This window comes from Syngnathus typhle, linkage group LG7, assembly GCF_033458585.1.
Source record: "Syngnathus typhle isolate RoL2023-S1 ecotype Sweden linkage group LG7, RoL_Styp_1.0, whole genome shotgun sequence".
Lineage (NCBI taxonomy): Eukaryota > Metazoa > Chordata > Actinopteri > Syngnathiformes > Syngnathidae > Syngnathus > Syngnathus typhle.
This window is the reverse complement of record NC_083744.1, coordinates 9515522-9535538: the sequence shown is the minus strand read 5'-3', so window position 1 is coordinate 9535538 and position 20017 is coordinate 9515522. Positions and strand designations below refer to the sequence as shown.

Genomic DNA, 20017 nt, shown 5'->3' with positions numbered 1-20017 from the left:
ACATCTCTCCATTTACTTCTCAGTATTTTGCTAAATGGTTTCGGCAAGAAAGCATGGAATGTGGACTGGTTTTAACTTTTCAAGCCACGTCAGGAACTTCATATTGTTGTTTATTCATTCCATTTGATTTCTGTACTGGGTGTTCAGGATGGTCTTTAGCACTGCCAGCACTTTTCTAATACGGTACACCTTGGTCCTACCAAGTAGCACACTTTGGTTAATTTCCAAAACAGTACACAGATGTGTGTGTTTCCATGGTGAAACGTTGTGTAGGGGATCAATATAATCTATCTGTAGTGAACCCATTTTGTGCACCTTCCGCCGAGGTCTAAACTGCAGCAAACTACCTACTTAGTGGAGCTTGATATAGCGTGCTCGGGAATTTGAATTGGAATAAAACGGGAAAAACACAAATATGTTGTTTTCTTACACTGCCCTTGTCTTATAATGAGCTGCAGTTTCGACCAGCTATAAATAAGACAAGTATTCTTTCTACCAGTACAAGTTTTGGAAGTGTTCAAACTAAAATGGAGTCACCTCGAGAGGAAACGGTCGACATTTGGTAAACTATAATAAATTATAGTTGATTAATAATTAATGTTCTCATTAATTTCATTGTTTAGATGATTCACTTGGTAGATAACCCTCAAGAAGGGTTTTAAGAAAATATGAACATTTTCTCAAATTCACTCCTGAATACCGCACGAAGAGAATGGAGAGAAAACTAAAGCCCTTCCTTCTTTTTATTTGATGATTCAAGCATGTTGCAGAGTTTGAAACAGTCATCCCTGCCCTGCAGATATTCTGAAATTTGAATAATCTGTATAAATTAACTTGACTCACATAACCTTTGTCTTGAAAAACAGCTGATGCCATTGAGTGGTTCCATTTATATGGTTCTTGATGTTCCTTGACATTTTTAAAAGATGTGGCTCTCTCATCCATCTGTCACTTTGACATGGCTGGAGGAGCGCATAACCCTGCAATGGTTAACAGAAAGGTAGCTAATGTGACATGGCATGCATGACATGATTCATATAGACTACTGCCACACTGGCATGCTCATATGATATGAAAGGAGTCAAAGGGTGATTTACCGTGTTGTGTGCAGACAGGCTAAACTCTGGTAAGGCAGAAAACACAGTAATGCTCACGGAGGAAGCTCACATGCTCTGAGGCGCTTTGTCACCACCGCACGCTTCTCTGTCATTGCACACATGGATGAATACCAAACTTCCACCAGGGCCACCTTTAAGCATGACTCAAAAGATACAGCGTGAGGGGAAATTAAAAGAAAATAAGTGAAGTGTACACATCAAATAAGGAAGCATTTTGATCTACCTTTTGATTTATACAGGAAACTGGGTGTTTTGGAAAAGTCCAGAGGGTGGATTTCAGTTTGAGGCGGAAGACCTCTGTGCTTATGCCCTCCATCAAGACCTTGACTGTAATACCCCTGGCAGCTAAGTCAGCATTATATAATGCATATAAGAGTGTCTATTGTGAAAAGAGAAGAGGCTGCTCTCGATGGCTTAGGGGCCCAAAGTAACATCAACGGAAAAATACGATCAATTATGGAACTCATTATTCTGAAATGTGACAAAAGACGAGACAAAAATCTCTAGCTTATTAAAACATGTGGGGATGTAGACGTTTTGACAGCCCAATATTAAACTGTGGCAGGCCAGTGGGCATTACTGCTCTCACTTTGCAGAACAAGTCTCAAGACTCATAAGGCTGGCACAAGGCGCACAAGTCCAAGACTGTTTAAGTCATTTGCCTCCTCACGGCAAATTGGACTCACTGCCTAAAAGACGGAGTCATCAACATTACCAAACAGTCTTTGATTGAACAATCCTGGTTTGCGGCATCTCTGCAGTAATCTCTACAGAAGCTCCCTGACTTCGCATTAGTTGCTTTTAGGGTTTTGGGAATCCATACGTTTCCTTGAGGGGACAAGTGAGGCAAGCAGAACATTTGGAAAGTAAGTTAAAATGGCTCTTTTTTGTGATTGTGCTTGATGTAAGTCGTGCTCATTTCACAGCTTCACCATGCAGCACTGACTTACCCGGAAGAAATGACACTCTTTCATACGAATAGTGCTACAATTGCGGAAAGAGTGCGTGTAAAATAAGTTTAAATGATAAGGAGTCTGCAGGATTTTTCAAAGGATCAGGCAGTTAGAAAGAAAAATTGCAAAGGTTAAATGTACTTAAAGAATTTTAATCTTTTGAACTTTAGGTGTAGAATTAGCAGGTTCTCTCTGACTTTCTCAGTGTACTTCCATTTTCTCCCATGCTTCAAAAACATGCCAACCGCCCATTGATCCATTTTTGATCCCACTTATCCCCATTAGGGTCATGGGTTAATGGTGCTTACCTCAGATGACTTCAGCCGAGAGGCACATATAGACAAATAAGCATTCACACTCAGATTTACACTTGTGGGCAAGAAACCCCATGCAAGCACGCGTCTTTGTTCAGGGTTAGGGTGTTCACAGTTCTTCAGAACATGCACAAGATTGGTGACCCGGTCCTTTCTCTCATCTCCTCGGCATGTCAAGTTGAGTCATGAAGTTACATCTCTTGAGCACGGTAACTTTCTCTTTGTATTCAAGGCGTGCTGTGATTAAGAAAAAAACATTTCCTCTCCCGATTTTCTTGAAATTGGCTGTTCTCGTCACCAACCTTTCTCTTCATGGCAGGTTTTGGAAAAGATAAGACTGAGACTGGGTGACAAGTTATCTTTTCTTTCCTCATGGTGTTACACAATTACATTGTTACACAAGGCCTGAGTTATGGTAGCCCATAAGTGTGTGAAAATAAACCCACCCAGGGCAATGGCATTGGGTTTGATAGCTGTAAAATATTATTCCGTGGGCCACAAATGGCCCTCAGGATTGGCAGTTTGAGACCCCTGCTCTAAATCCAAGTGGGCAAGCTTTTGTGCACATGGGCTGTATTTTTATTGAAAAATACGTGCAGATGGGACAGCTCATGATGCTGACAGTCAAATGGATTTGCATGGAAATGTATTAATTGTGAAGGAAGGAAGGAAGGAAGGAAGGAAGGAAGGAAGGAAGGAAGGAAGGAAGGAAGGAAGGAAGGAAGGAAGGAAGGAAGGAAGGAAGGAAGGAAGGAAGGAAGGAAGGAAGGAAGGAAGGAAGGAAGGAAGGATGGATGGATAAGTACCATCAGTCCAATTTACTCACTACCCTTCCCTGCAGGTAAATCTTGCTAGATATATTTTATGCATCTACAATTCCTTCATGCTGGGTGTTTCCTCTGAAGGACTATCTTCCTGCTTCCAGCATATTGCTACATGCTAATCTGTCCCCCCTGTTTCCTACTCCTTGTGCATTTTCCTTTTGCCTTACTGGCTCTGCTGTGACAGCACAGTGGGTGGGAAAGACTGGCAGGCCGGGAAAAACCCTGCATAATCCACATCACCCCGAAACCCAAATATGGTGTCACAAAGCTTGGAGGTCTCGTGGTGTATTCACACATACTTACACTATATAGTACATACTGTACACAAATGGCTAAAGTTTGAAATAAATAAATGAATCAGTCGCACAGTGCCTACATTGATTTGGTACTGTGCCACTTTAAACTGTTAAGCAATTCAATAAGGAGCTCATTGTTCAGTTTGGAATTAAAATCTCTGCCTGATTCCTAAGGTGGGGTTGACTTCCAAGTTTTAAAGAAGCAAACAAGGAATACTGGGACCTTTCAAAGTGTAAAAATAGTCATCTGCCAAAAGTGTGTGACATAGTCAGCAACTATTTAGAAACTACCAAAATTTATTAGTGATGGTAATTATATTCTATCTTCAGAAAGGATGTAGGTTTTCTCCAACATTTAATCCAGCTGAGTTGAACAATAACTAACTGACATAAGTGAATAAGTAAATGCATGAATGAATAAACAAACAGATAAATAAACAAACAAATACATAAATTAATATAATATACCCTAATTTCATTATGACAAATGAATGACAATTTCCTGGCACTCAAATTGAACTCAAAAGAGTTCTAACAGATAGAGTCCACAAACAGTCAAGGCCAAAGCATGTGCTAGTCCAGGCAAAAACAACTTATTTTTCTGCTTGAGTGGCTCTGGCACTTCCTCTGTGCAGCCTGATGCATTTGGCTGCATATCCAGAGCTGGAAAATGTCCAACTTCAAAGAGCCAAGTTTAGAAATGACCTTTTAAAAGGCAGAGTCAAATTTTGAGTGAAGATTTAACTATTGTTGTAGAGAATAGAAATCCTTCGAAAGTAAGTCGACCATTCAGGCAATATAGATCAGGGTGTACACAGAAATCCCTAAATTAAATTTGCTAAACTTTTAATACCCTTTTAAAAAGATTCACAATTCCAACAAAGTGTTGCATCTTTTTTAATGACTCTCGTGCATATGATACACTTGTGTATGCTCAATTATAGCTCCTCAATGGAGCCGTCTCCGTCCTAGATCCTTGGGGTACATTCAGACAACTGAGCTGCACGGGCATCTGTGAGAGACAGACGTCTAAGTTGTGGAGCACGCATGGGGACTGTGGAGCGTTGTAAATAAGGCAAATGAGATGTTCCCTATAGCTGAAAGGATTTAGTTATAGTTAGTACTTAGCAGGAGGGACGACGAGTGAGTTAGGGAGTGAGAACAACCAAGAATGAGGTGCAGCAAGGGATATTGGGAAAAACAACTGAATTGCTATTGACCTCACACTTGAAATTCCCAAAAGTAATCATCAATCACTTTTATACACATCAAACTTAGAAAACTTTTTGTCAGTATCTATATTTTCCACGCACCCAAAAACATGTTTCAAAGCATCTCATGAGATTTCATTCCGAATGATGGCATTCTCGATACGACTTCTCCCACATTATCTAAGTGACAGGGATATTTGCTAAAGTTGGCCCTGAACAATGAGAGTCCTTCCTCAGAGGATGTGCTGGAGTCGAGGTGGGAAAGAATTAGGGAGCAGCACACGACCATGAGCCTCATCAGTCTCTGCCAAGCATGGCCCACTTCCAGTCTGTTTGGACGCGCCGCACTGCGACTATGCGCGGTCAGGATGATAGATTACGCTAGGTGAGTTAAACAATTACTGAGCAATTTGTAGCTCAATACATCATATTTTGCAGGTCTCCCAACCTGAAACCACTCAGGGAGGAGCAACATTTTGAGAAGAAAGTTCAATGAAGGTGTGAAAGAAATTACTTGCTGTTAGAAATTGGAAAGGAATATGGGGACCATTGTTTTTACTGCCAACCTGTACTGTATTGTTTTGGGACATCAACAGGTACCGCTAATGTATTGTGTGATACAAACACCAACAATTTCTACGCTTTAACTAAAAAGACTAAACACACAAACGTATTAGTGCTATGATCCGTGTCGAGCAAACATAAAGTGGTGTTTGTGGTTTTAATAGTAATTTCTGGTATTTCTACAGAGCGGGTACACTGCATTTTAGTCTTTTTGTTCGACCCGAACTGACTAAAAAGGGTGGGGTCATATTTTGGCTTCCCAGAGCGATTACAAGAAAATTAAACTTCAAGATGTTTCAATTGAGGAATGAAAACACAAAAATAATTTCTAAGCAGCTGTTCAGTCTGCTAGGATGGCATCACACTAACCACATCAGATAGTTTATTTGCAGACATTCAAGGACTACGAGGAGGCATGATTGAAAATCCATTGCGACTGATTTTATGCCAATTTGTTTTGTGGCCGGCGTTCGAATCTCGACTGCCGGTGCTTGCTCGGGCTGTTTTTTTTTCGTATCCTGGCTTTATGGCACATTCCAAAAACCTGCATGGTAGGCCATTGAAGACTGTATATTTTCTACAGGGGTGCCAAAATAGAGATATACTCCAGCTCACACACAAACTTACTTATGGACAAGCCGTATAAGATGGATTGCTTAATGTTTTGTGGCCGGTAGTTTTAGCCCTTGTCCAAGTTGTTTGGCAGTTTTCTATTTATTTTTTTACATTAATCATAGTTTGTCATGATTTCCAACATCAAGTACTACAATGAATCATACTTTTGTCTCCTACTGTACAATTGCTCCCCTCACATTCATTTCTGCTCTTGTCAAACTGTGAAGAGTACAGCACCATTTTGTTTTGGTCTGTGATTGGTTTGGTACACATTTAAAATTCAAACAGAAAGTATTTTTATTTTCAGGTTTCTTTTTGACAGCAACGTTAAAAATGTTTGCTTGAACATTAGTATGTATGTCCTTGTTTTCTGTTGTAGTGAGCCTCTTACACTTCCTCATTTCGTGAATGCAGGCAAATGTACACCGTCATAAAGACACAAAGTGACTCAGACACACAGACGTAAGAACCGTGCGGCCATTACGCACAGCTAGTGACTGTACCTTTCTGCCTGGAGACGTTACTGTCTTATCTGCTTTGCACTTTTCTTCGTGTGTATGCTGCTGAGTTTTTATATCCACGAGTGACTCCATTTAAAAGCAACCCATGTTTACAAGCAGCTGGGTATGATGTCATCCGTGGCCCTAAGGAAAACCTCCCCTTGTAGCAAAATCCCATATTCATGGCATTAGTCATATTCTTTAATTACTCGAGTGCCCTCAGTACTAAATGAGCAATTACATCAAAACATTGTTGCATTTAGCTGGAATGCTGGGACATTCTGTCAATAAGAGCCCTCCAGAGTCACCAGGGTTTTGTCCTTCTTGCGTTGACTGCAACACACCAAGACTTTTACAAATAGATGACATGGGAGGACACGTCGGCTTTCATAGAAAAGTAGACCTTGGAGGAGGGTGAGGGTGTGTGCATGGCTCAGTGACTTCACAGCCCCCCTTCCAACGCCCCTTGTTGCTGATTGCCAGTATTATCTGGAAAGCATCCCGCGGGATCTGGACTACTCTTGGATACTACACACAGACCTATTACCCTTCGCGGCAGAAAAGAGATACAAAAAAAAAGAGTGAAATAATAACAAGTGAGCTGCTACCTTGGGGCTAAGTAACACAGAGCCAAGAGGGAGACTGGTTTCCCTCTGATTGGATATGATTACGTAATAGTTGTGCCCTTGTTATGCTCCGGTCACCCATCACGAGTCATCTCTTGTGTGTCGTCCCTCTATTTTGTGATGATGAACCGTGTCTTCTAGCATGTGTATTTTTTGCTTAACTTCACCTCACTTCACTTGTCTCTTTTTCTCAACTCCCATTTTCTTTGTGTTTTTCAGCTTTGTGTTTTTCAGCTCAGGCCACAGTTAGGTGCATCATGATTTGTTTGACTATGAGATAAAAATTCCATTTTTCTTTTGAAATATCAAAATAACTACATCTTATGCTAATGAAATTGGATAGGCTTCATGTTGAAAACATAGAATTTACAATTAAGTTTGACTTTGTAATTTATCAAAATAAACAATTCTATAAAGATTTTAGTAGGATACTCAAACATTAGATTCAACTCACATGTCATCTTTTTTATTGTTTGATAAAACCCTTGCTTCAGGTCCCTTAGACAACCGGCGTAACAATTTTAGGTGGCAGATTGTGAGGAGGACCCAGATGTAGAAAGGAAACAACAGATAGATGATGATGACATATTTGTTGCAAACGTATCAAATTCGTAGCTCGGGTGAAAGGGTCGAGGACGGCGGCAAAGGGCTGAGGTTAGGTGTAACAAACAAAGGCCAGAGCTGGTGAAAACAAGCAGCATATCTCCAAGGTTGTTAGGAATTTCAGGCCACTGCTAACTTGACACAGAATATAAAAGTTCTGGGAGTGTGGTGCTGCAGAAGGTGAGTAAGTTCAACAACCTGCAAAGAGACACATATACACGCAGACACACACAGTCATAGACACACACCAAGAAGGAGGCGAAGCTCAGGATGCAGCGGCAGCAGACCTGACAAAATTGCGCCTCAAAATTACAAAGTTGCTCTTTAAATGAACTCATTCATTACAAAAGCTTTTTCTCCCCTTTTTTTTTTTTTTTTTCTTTTCTGAGCCCTGTCCTCTATTTCTGACTGGTATTCCAAATATTGTACACGTACCTTAATATGGTCTATGTTGTTTGCGAACAACCTCAAAAACTAAACAAACAACTCCACCGTCATATTCACACTTGTTGCGAATTATATTGTCTCCAGCATGCATGTCTTTGGAATGTAGGAGGAGTTGGAGTACCTATATGAGGGAGGAATGAGAGATAAAAACTTTCCGAGCAGACAAAAGAGCATTTTCTAGTGTGCTTGCAATGGGGCAAAGTTCTTCATCTAACTTTCTGTTGGATCACCTCGCTTTATGCAGGGAAATCTAACGTTACAACAACAAATACTGTACGAGAACATTCAGTTGGCCAACCCCCACACTGTTTCCTTACTTTCTTTCCGCCTGACCTACTTATTTGTTATAGAAACTGTGGCTGATTCCGAAGCAGTCACTTTGCGACGTTACTTTATAAGAAAAAAAAAACACGTTATTTTTCATTAGAATATAGCCTATTTCATGTCCAAATGTTTATTTCTGCAATTAAGCCCTAAAATGGTAGCAATTATTTATACCGTAATGCTCGTCACACTTATTTCAATACTGGTGGGACTTCCATCGCCTAATTATAAAGCTGTATTCCAGGATTGGAGCTAAATGCTCCCTGGTGTCCACACATAACCAGCATTGCACTGTAATTATTGGAAGATACCATTTAATGCGTTTATTACTGCACTCTATTGTAATCACCATGTTGCTGCATCCATGGTCATAAAAGTAAGCCTTCAAGCAAAACCTCAACTTTAAAATCTAGTAGTTTCATTTACATATTGGGAAAGGGCATTTTAATCTTAATTCAATTGATCGCCAATGGGTCACAAACAGACCATTTTTATTTCTTAAATAGCTTTTCTTATTGAGAAGCGAAATGTTTCATTCCGATGTCATATTGAAGCCAAGCAATACAATTTGTTTCGCCTCAATAAACAAGCCATCAATTCCACGCGATCAAATAAATCTTGTTGAATAATTAATACCTATCACAAATGTATACGATCAACAGTCAAATGAAAGAGTCCCTTCTTTCCACATAGAATAAGATTGTCTCAATAAATGTTTTGCAGCAGAGGTAAAGCTGTAGTTTAATGACAGCGACATTTAGTGACATCTTTGCATCTTGATTTTTAACCTACGTAAGCATGTTTGTGACTGGTAAAACAGCAACAGCAATTCAAACAGCAAGCAACTTCTTTATATTTATTGATTTGTGTGTCACTGTACAGGAAATGACATTCTTCATGCGCATCGTCTCATAAAATGAAAAATTAAGATTGGGATGCTTCCTTAGCCCCGCCTACGTATGTCTGATAAATTAATTAATTAAGAGCTATTTTTCAGTACTTTTGGACAAACCTCTCTTCATTAGGTTCCCTCGGTTCTTGTTAGAATGTGACAATCTTAAATCTGGAATTTTAGAATCTGGGGGTCATTGTGTAATTCTAGTATCTCAAATCAGTCATTATTCTTTCTTGAGTACCGATTTATTTGGTGTTCAGCATTGGGAAGACAGTCAAGCCTGCTGCAGTAACACATCATTTTGAAGGTAACACGCGATGAGAAGGCCGACTTTAAAATAAACCTCTGCTTTCCAAAGTATACATGGACATCCAAGTCTCGGCATGTTTTTATTTTAAAGTAGTTCCCGGCGGCACGTGATGGTGTGGCGGCTTTCATAAAACATGTTGATTATCTTTAAATAAAAAACAGTTGGTCATTAATTATAAAGGGAAATGTGTTAATTTTTCTTCTACATTCATCCCTAACCAAGTAAAATATAGATTTTATTTTTATCCAAATTTTCATTAGGATGGCCAAACCTTAAGCTCATATGCAAATATGCACTAAACTCAATTCTGTGTCAAGTGCTAGAAATGTTGACTTTTTAATGATCTCTGTGTGCATTTTATATTTGCATGTTGAAGGTGCATTTATATATTTGCATGAATGTATTTGTAGTTTATCAACTACTCGCGTGGCTTGTTTGTCCCGCTTTCTTAATTTTAGCTGACATTTACGTGTATACTTGGATACCTCTTACCCTTGTGGTTGACATACGACTAACCTATTACAGGCTTGTGGTTTCGTAAGACCAAACTGGTCACCAGAGAGTCCAAACCAATATATTCAAAGTCTCCTTTGCCACAATGACGTTATTTGTCTTGCGGGATCCCCTGTTTGCTTTTCCCACCGTTATTCATACCATTGGACATACGGCACAGATGATCAAAAATATTGAAAGCTGCCATAACATAGGGAAGATGTTATGACACACCACATGTCAGCCTTCCGTCTTACTATGTTTCCCTCTCTGATCACCCGCGCAGATACATATGGTAGCCATCTGGCCTGGCACAACCGAACTGAGCCCATGTTTCCACGTACCTTAACAACATGATTACCTCTTCAGAGCCAGCGTTTGCAATTTACCTTTTCCTCTTGTCTGTTCATTTTTTCACTTGTCTAAATGCATCAAATAACACAGTTGACCTTTACCGCTCATATTACGATTCGCCAAATCAAGGGCTGACTTCACCGTCTATGTATGTTAAGGCACATCCGTTGTTAGTCGAGAGTAGTGCAAGACATGTGGATATGTACGTCTTAGTGAGTTCCTCCAAAATAGATTTTAAGAGCAGGGTAGAAGCCACATCGAGGTCGGCATTCTTACTCTTCTGCTAGTCAACCCTGAGATGGTGCAGAGTGCATTCAAATGCACAAAGTTTCACACCCTGCCCCAGAAATGACAAAGTATAGTATTGATGCAAGGGTTTGTGTCACAAAATATATTGACCTAAAAATCAAAGCATTTCACACGTATAAAAAGCGTAAATGAACTGCTAATTATATTAATGATGTTGTTGGACTGTGCACGCGACCTTTTCTGTGTTGTTGCCTCGGTTGTCACAGAGACTGAGGAAGGTTCTTTGAATGACGAGCTTCTGCACATTATTTATTCTTCAGCAAGAATGTCCTGCCAGGAGCAACTTTCAGGCGCCTCTCATCTCCCCTCCCATTCTCTTCACTGGTATTAGAACAGCACCTTTGAACATTGTATTGCGGTTTTGCTTTCTTAATATAGTAAAATCATACGTAATGTATTTCCTCAAAATGACAATACTGTAATGGTCCCGATCGATCTTAAAAATGATTTCCACTTGATCTTCTTGTGTTTGTACCTGCATGTACGGTTTGTGTCTGTTTTTCCAATCTTTTTAGGGTGCATTTTGAGGCCAAGTCTTTGGCAGAGCACCTGCTTCCTATTATCACCCTGAGTTATGAGTCAACTGAACTCGGTGGAAAGCTTTGGATCAATACTCATTGCTTGCTACCATTGTTTCGGCATCTTTTGCACTGATTGCATCTACTCTATAATTTGTATACAGAATTACTTGGGGAAATAAAAAATCAATTGGTTGTTATTTTACAAAAACAAAGGCATATCAGAATGCCCCTTTCAATGTTCTGAACTCCTATTTATATGCCAAAGTTGTACTTGGGCAAAATAATGCTGTCCAAAGCAGATGTGACACAAAGCAGAGGGTTGCATTCATGTAGCTTAGCTTTCAAATGCTGACGTTTGCAAATGTTTTCATTCTTTCGACCAGCAGTTCCCAACCAATAAGTCTGTGCCACATTTGTGTGTCTAAACCATTTTGGAGGGTGCTGAAGCAAATCAAGGCCACAATTCCTTAAATCCTTGAGATTGTAACCATTTTTCCAGACAAGTGTTGACTTAAAATTCTACAGTACTTGCAAGAAATGTACTTTTTTCCCGTTATATAAACCTGCACGCACGCTGTGGACATGCGGAACGTAGGAGTTGGTACCTATAGGAAAAGCAGGTGTTTAATGTCAGCACGCATTTATAAGAAGCATAATCTTGTGTAATTTCACATGAGACAGAGAGCTCTGTTGCACAAACAATGACAATCAAGACGTACGATACTGACAACATATCTCATGGTGCAAATGCACACAGACGTTGGCTGGCTGGCATGTAAGCACTCCTTCAGTGATTCCCCGAAGGCACACAGTGCTGTGCATTAGGAGCGCCACTGAGTCACCTTGCCTCAATCCATCCTAAGAGCACTCAGCAATTTACTGTCAGTTCTGCCTTTGTTATTATGCGCCACAACCAAACAGCTAAGGAGACAAACAGCCAAATACTATGTTTTTGCATTTGTTTTTGCAGACTTATTCATAGCATGATATGTTGTTAGAATTAAATGTGTTAAACCTGACAGAGCAAAACGGATCCAACTTGGGCTGCAATTTAACTTAATTTTAATAAAGTGGCAATTATTTTTTGTTTAATTGATAAATTGGAGAGAACATTTTTTCGCATTTATTTCCGTTCATTCAAAATTATTTCAGTTGTTTAGAGCTATTGTTTGGCCTTTGTCCAAATCCTCTGATTTCAACCTCTCACCAATAATTATTCTCTGATTTCTGTCGACCTTCATGAAAACAAGTTGATTTTCTTATGTGTTCTCATGAGGCATTTGCAGACGTCTGCTTTTAGTCGCAAGCCCTGAAACTTCTACAAAATCTTGATTACTTCTACAGACGTTGGCATTCAAGTACAGTTCATGTCGTACATTATTATTTTTTTAACAGTCAGTAAGTGTTAAATGAAATCAAGGACAAAACATAATACACACATATAACAATGCATGTCATCCAGTTTATGCCAGCGAGCTCATCAAGATGTCAGCTCACAAGCTTTCAATGCAAACTACTGCCTCACCCACTGATCGTTCTTGTCAAATAGCACTAAGGGATGCCAAATATCCAAATCTAAATCCATTTTTTACTAAATGCTGGTCATTGCATGTTAATGTCAGTTAATCTGTAAAAGGCTGTTTGTTGACACATTGTATGCGACATTCAAAGCATATTATTCACAAAAATGTTCCTTGGACTAAAAGATACGATGTGCTTTATGGCATTCGTTAATTTAGGTTATGCTATAATTAAGTTTGACGTCTTAATACAATGTACAGTGTTAACCCTCCAGCATGAGCACCAGGCCAAATAATAATAATAAACTAATTACATTCCTGTCAACCTTGCCTAATGCCTCCTAATTACGGAGAATGGTGAGCATGCTGTTGATAGGGGCAGGTCTATTGCTCACAGCACCACTGTACGCCACAGGCTATGCGGTTACTGTGCTAAATAAATATTTAAGAACGTGGCGGTGAGGAAGGTGCCAGCCCTCGTTGCTTACGATGGATTGATTTACTTGATCTTAAACAGTAAAACAACAAATTGTTGTTGTTTTCTTTAAAAAAACAAAACAATCCTCTTGGTTCTTTTCTGTAGTTACCAAAGAAGTGCGACTTCTCTTTGTCAGTGATCTTTCAGATTTGGATTAAAGATGTAGTTGTTCAAGACACCTGACACTTGCAGCAGATGGTACTGTCTCCTGTTCTTTGTTGCACGTCGTCAGTGGGTGTCAGCTCTCTGGACTGATGGTCATTAAGCAGCTGTTTTGTGCTTTGGATATGCAAAATACCTGGTTATTATCGTTGAGCAGAATGTAGCCTACAGTACATCTTTGGCCATTTATGCCAAATTTGGCACATTGAGACAGGATAGTCTTCAATGCCTGTCGGTGGTCAATATGCCTCACCAGCAGTTAGTAGGAATATATACTATATATGAGAGAGGGAGAGAGAGAGAGAGAGAGAGAGAGAGAGAGAGAGATACACACCAAACTTTCTGCCATTAAAACAACACTGTTTTGCCCTGTATCTACTTTATATAAAGGGTGTGTGGCTCCCATGTTTTTTTTTAAACATGTTCTGTAACATGCACAAAAAAATATATGTATATATTTATATTTATTTAAAAAAAAATATATATATATATATATATACATATATATTCTTTTTATGGAAATGAATATTCCACTCTGTGTACACTTTTCTTACAGTTTAGCTGCGTACCTTCTCTCTTTCAGGCATCCTCAGTTTACCTGAGGGGTTGACTCTGCAGCAGCGAGCGGGAAAGAATGGAGAGGGAAACGCCTACAGCCAGTCTGAACTCCGCTCTGTTGAACAGTGCTTACTGGCCACACGAGTGGGCAGCATCTCTGAACTCAGTGAGTGATGGTGTGTGCAAGTGCACATCTGTGTGTGTGTTTGTGCGTGTGTGTGTGTGTGCATGCGTGTGTGTTTGTGTGTATGTGTCAAGATTGTAAAGTTAAGGTGCCCTTGGGTAAGGCAATTAACTGTCTAACACCTCAAGTGGAGCTACTCAGTGGTCACCAATGTCAGACACTGAAATTCATGATCGGCAGCTTAAGTAAAGGGTTTAGTCAGGCGGAACAGCACACATTGGCAAAGAAATAAATAAAATAGAGAGAGTATTGTAGTCCACTGCAGGAGTTGTTTAACATATGCTGCCTTTACAAAGATTTCTCTTAATACGTTCAGAGAGGTTGTAATGCATAGGTGTCAAACTGGGCCCGCCACATCATTTTATGTGGCCCACGAGACAAATTTTGCATTGACTTTGTTTCATTACTAAAATTACAAATTATCTTCACTTTTAAAAACATAGAGATATTGCTCGCTAATTTTATTACTGTTCATCTTTTACACTGTTTAGTAGACTCTAATTTCAAACCTATTTATTCATCAGTTTGTTTTGTAGCCTATATTGTATATAGAAGACGTTGACAATCATAATGGCCCTCTGAGGGAAACTATGACTACGATGTGGCCTGTGACTAAAATGAGTTTGACACCCCTGTTGTAATGTAACAATGTTTTTATTAGACTGCATAGAAGTGGGCTTCATCATTAAGAGGTTTTTTTAATATGTTGCAATGGTAAACATATTGTTTAATCGGTGAACATTACTCCTGCTCCTCTACCTTTAAAATAAACCATTTTACCAGGCAATTATGTTTGTACACAATGCACTTCTGAATAATACAGACAAACTTAGATCACTAAGATAGGTGGACCGTGGTTGCCATGGCAATGACACAAATGCTACTCCTGTTCTTATAAGATAGTCTGACAGCAAAATCATTTTCAAGCTGTAGTATTTAGGTCCGACATGCTCATTTTGTTGCTTTAAACTCTTCAGGTTTGTGTTGGCTGACACTGATCAATATGCTAATATGATGATGGCAGCATTTAGCTGCGCCCAAATATTGACCCTCTGCATTAGTAATTTGGTCACACATAACCCTTGTATGTGCATGCGAATGTGCATATTAAGCAGAAATGAATCATCGGTAGTGGCTGTGTCATTAAGTAGAATTATTTTGGGCATAAATCCTCACTTTAAAAGACAACTGTAGTCTTGCCACAATGCCTGTGATGCACTCATATAAACAATAATGAACATCATACTTTCTGATGATTTCTGACTGTGCTCTTTGCCAGGACCAGCAAGGCCTCATCTGTTGAACACTATCAGAAGCACTGACCTAAATTTAAAACCTAAATTCTGGTATTTGTTTTTTGTATTCGTTTGTTCATTCATGTATTCCCAACAGGCTATTCTCTTAAATTCATTGTGTTTTTCTTGGATATATTACTTTTATAAGTACATTTGTGTATGTGAGCCAATTAACTTAATAGGCCTTATATTGGTTTATTGGTGGCTGTGTGCATGGCGTAGAAATAGGTGTAACTTTATTTTTGTGCATGCGTAATTATTAGTCAAGTGTGTTTGGGGCTGTGCCACTCCCCCAACACATCTGATAATTTGCTGAGAGAAAATAGCCTGCGCCTGGCATAAAAGTGTAATTCATTTGTGCTTGGGCAATGGCTTAGTTTGGCGTGATTGTGAATATGCTTGACGTGCCACACCTCACTGTAAATTCAAAACAGAAACTTCCGGATGTAGGCGGGCGAACGCAATTTTGGTGTATTGGATTTTGGCACAGACAAATCGGCACTGCGTGGGTGTGAGTGGTGGACGACTTTATATGAGCTAATAATCCATCCATCCATCCATCCATCCATCCATCCATCCATCCATCCATCCATCCGGTTCGATCAAACCCAGGTTAAGAACCACTGATTTGATCATGGCATCGACTGGCCAAAAGGAAGCTTTTCTTTGTGTCGTGCAGAACGTCATTGTTATAGTAAATATTTGGTGGGGAAACCACTGGGGTCTTGTGTCCATTCTATACTGATGAAATTGAGCAAGGACTCATCATATAAGGTAAACACAAGTCAGCGGCTGGTGGATGATAGCTGAGCACTGTCCAGAGGTAATGTCATGTTCTCTGGGGGTGGTTGGGGGTCCAGAAATAACTTTGGGTTTTGTAAACACAATACATAAATAAGTGAAGGATAACCAGCATTGATCAGGCTGCCAAAATCTTTGTTTAAAACGATGCAAGATAAGGTGGGAAAAATAGAGTTGTGGAGCATTACCGTATTGGCCCGAATATAAGACGACCCTGATTATAAGACGACCCCCTCTTTTTCAAGACTCAAGTTTGGATAAAATACTTTTTGAACTTTTTCACATTTAGTCAATGAAATGTACACACAACAGTACATATTGCATCCATTTTTGTGAAAGTGTACATCCTACATTAGGCCTGAAATGCTTCAAAAGTCTCATGAAAACATTCTGTTCCTCCATTTTTAAGTGTATTGGTTGACTATGGAGAGGCCTGCGCTCAACTCATTTCCAGTTTCTCAAATCACAACATGATGTCCAGTAGACGGCCATCGTGCTCTTGAAGGAAATAAACTGCTTCTTTGCCAAATGTTCCTCCTTAATTCAGGCAATTTTTTCTCTCAATTTGTTCAGGCTAAATGGACACTTGAGAGGAACCCAATTCCACAATTTAAGAACCAAACAAAGGCTTTGTTTGCAAGATCAACTATTTGTAATTGCACGATATAAAACATGCACACAGTGCATAGCTGCAATGAAGTGGATATGTTTACACATGGAAACAAGAGTGCTCTATTATGTTTTGCAGTCAAATGGAAATGCATCAAAATGATAAGAGTAAAGCATTGACAATAGCTTTCAGTCAGGAGGAAAGGCATGCTGTTAGTTGGCATGATTAGATCTTGAGTTTTAGCTTTTTTTTTTTTAGGCTATGTCTATTTCCCATCATTCTTACTTTGGAAAGCGCTTGCTAACTAACAGAATAGAACTCCTCATTGCAATCCTCAGTGTTTTGCATCTGTAAATACTATTTGAATGCTCGCATTGTTGTGTAGAATAATTCTTTATCGCTTTTTATAATTCCATATTGGAGAATATAAAGGAATTTATTTCTAAACAAAGATGATAATGATGATGACGACCTAAACCCTATTGTAATGGTGTGTGTCCTTTTTTTTTGTTATTCCCCCTCTATGGTGTGTAGGTGATGTGGTGTCACGAGCTATGCACTACCTACAGCCATTGTACACCAAAAACCACAACAATGGGACACCCATCCACCAGAAGAGCACAGTGATACACTGGGCCCCTGAGGCCATCTACACCCTGTGCTACTTCATGCACTGCCCCCAGATGGAGTGGGAGAACCCCAACATTGAGCCATCAAAAGTTTCCTTGCAAACTGAGAGGTAAGATGCAAAGACGTAAAAAACAGTCAAATTAAGCAGATGAGTATTCCTCAATTGTGAATCGAAACTAACGGGATTCTTTGACTATCAGGTTGGTTAAGGTATATTCAGGATTTTGGATTTTTTCTGTTTTGGTGTGTCATTTATTGCTTCACATTTTTAATCAGTGATCGTGCAGAATCACCACTCAAGACAGTGCGTTAAAGTAACAGTCACCAGTTTATCCAGGGGGGATATGTTTCAGACCCACCCTCAACAAGAAAGAGTCTGCAACATAGAATGACCATACATAGACATCTTTTATGTAGTTTTGGTCCTTCCATTTCGAAGTTTTAAAGCCCATTCCTTCATCATTGCACCGTTCCACAGAATGCTTGCTTCTAGGTGTTTGTCAGTCCCAGTTGATGTTAACTATGAAACAAAATTGAATTAAACGCAAGCTCACTAGCTTAACGCTAATATATAATGCAATATGACATGGAAGGGCTAACTGAATTGTATTACTGTAATTTTAGGACCTTTTAGAAGTCGGGAATTGTCTGTTTGTTAACTCTAAAAACCCATACAAAGAAACCCAACCACACAAAAATAAATAAAGTGCGATTAAAAAGTGGGGGCCCACTGTAATAGCATTCTAGTTTATAGTTTGCCTTTGCAAAAAATACATTTGACATTCCATAACCATAATGATTTTTCAAACATTTTAGTTATGTCGACAGAGCTGATCGGCTAGATCAGATCACCAGTTAATTTTCATTTTTAGGCAAAATACGCGATCTGTTGTAATGTCATAATAGATCGTCAAAATAAGATATTGCAGCACAACTTAATTTATGTGGTTGGTCGCTGGAGAGTCAGGCCATATTTAATATTCCACCAATATGTGTTGTGAAATGGGGTGTTAGTAATCAAATAAAGTACAATTCCTCTGGTTTTGTCTGCCTTTATTAATAACAGTTCAGAACATTAATAGTCATTCTGAATGTGAACAAGAGTAATGACCCGGTTATCTCACTCATCTCCCAGGACTTTTCATACGCCTCGGCAGTTTTCGTTGAGTAATGACATCTAATATCTTGAGCAGTGACCACCACAACTTTCTCTGTGCATATAGTGAGCCCCTGTGGTCAACAAAACATTCTGTCTCTCAATCTTCTTGAAACTGTCTGTTCTCGTTGCGAAGCTTTCTCTTCAAGGGCGGATTTGTAAAAGATATGACTGGGACTGAGTGACAGGATATCTTTTTTTTCCACTTTGTGTCTCTTAAGAATTATGTTTCACTGAAATCTGTCATGATCTATGGTAGCCCTTAAGTTATTAAAAACACACAAACAAAATGCCCAGCTAGGCAATAACTCAGGGAAAAAAAAGAAGAAGTTGGAGGCCACACTACCTCTAAACTTTGAGTCAAGTACATGGCCAGAAAATATTATCCCTCAGGCCACAAATGATTTTGAGATCACTCCATTACAGCACAATCTTGTTCATTCTGGGGACATTCGATGCCATCGCGAACAATCGGGGAAAAAAGCTGTCTGATTTTATTTCATTTTTATACCAAAAATGAAATGGTCCATTTCTAAAATGGTGAGGATAGGTGACAGAGAAGGACGTTGCTTCCAAGACGGGGGGAAACTGGCGCCTTTTTTTTCCCACTGAAATACGTCTTGTGTCTTGTTAGAATATTGTATGCTTGCTGATCACAAGGATAATAACTTCACACCAGACAACTGCAGGGGAACTCTCTCTCAGTGGTACAATTTACACCCCTGCACACAATATGCACCCCTCTCACAGCATACTGTAGAATCCATTGGTAATTTACGGTGCTCATGCACATCTGCACACTGAGATTTATGATATCCTTCTTCCTCCTCAACCTCCTCCCGCAGTGGCTGACCAGATGTATTCCCAAGGACTCAAAGAACAACTTTTTTTTTTCCTTAATTAAAATAAGTCCCTTAAATGTCCGAAAGAGTTTCAGGAAGGAGAGATTGCATCAGACCTGCAGATGCAGTCAGTATTGATTGATGCTGCAGTAGCACCATCTCAGTATGTCAGAATGATGTAAGACTCTGGCAATGTTTTCATGTTGTTTCCCTTGATTGCTAGTTTTTGGACAAGTCTTTTTTTTACCTACATAAATTAATGACGTTGCAGCTAAGGAGGGGACCGGACAGTCCTCATAAATAGTGTAAGGTTGAATATGTAATGTTTTTGGGGGGCATTTACACTGTACCTTGGGCTGTTCAGCATTTCCTGCAATACAGCAGAAAACTATGTCAGCCCGCAGCATTTTCATGGTGTGATTCAAGGATGACAGCTGAGCGTGAGCAGGCCTCTATCCCTGGGCATTACGGTTGTCAGCTAATGCGGGTCCTATGGGTGTCCAAC

The 20017-nt window shown here is 39.5% G+C and overlaps 1 protein-coding gene across 3 annotated transcripts in view; it reads left to right on the top strand.

Moving 5' to 3' along the window:
- The window catches only part of btbd11b (BTB (POZ) domain containing 11b), a 57475-nt gene that overhangs the window by 27236 nt on the left and 10222 nt on the right, over positions 1–20017 (top strand). For all 3 annotated transcript variants that reach the window (XM_061282701.1, XM_061282700.1, XM_061282699.1), the window contains 2 exons: positions 14020–14160; positions 17419–17623. In XM_061282701.1, coding sequence (XP_061138685.1) covers positions 17439–17623 — 185 coding nt within the window. In that variant the 5' untranslated portion in view covers positions 14020–14160; positions 17419–17438. The remainder of the gene's footprint in view (positions 1–14019; positions 14161–17418; positions 17624–20017) is intronic.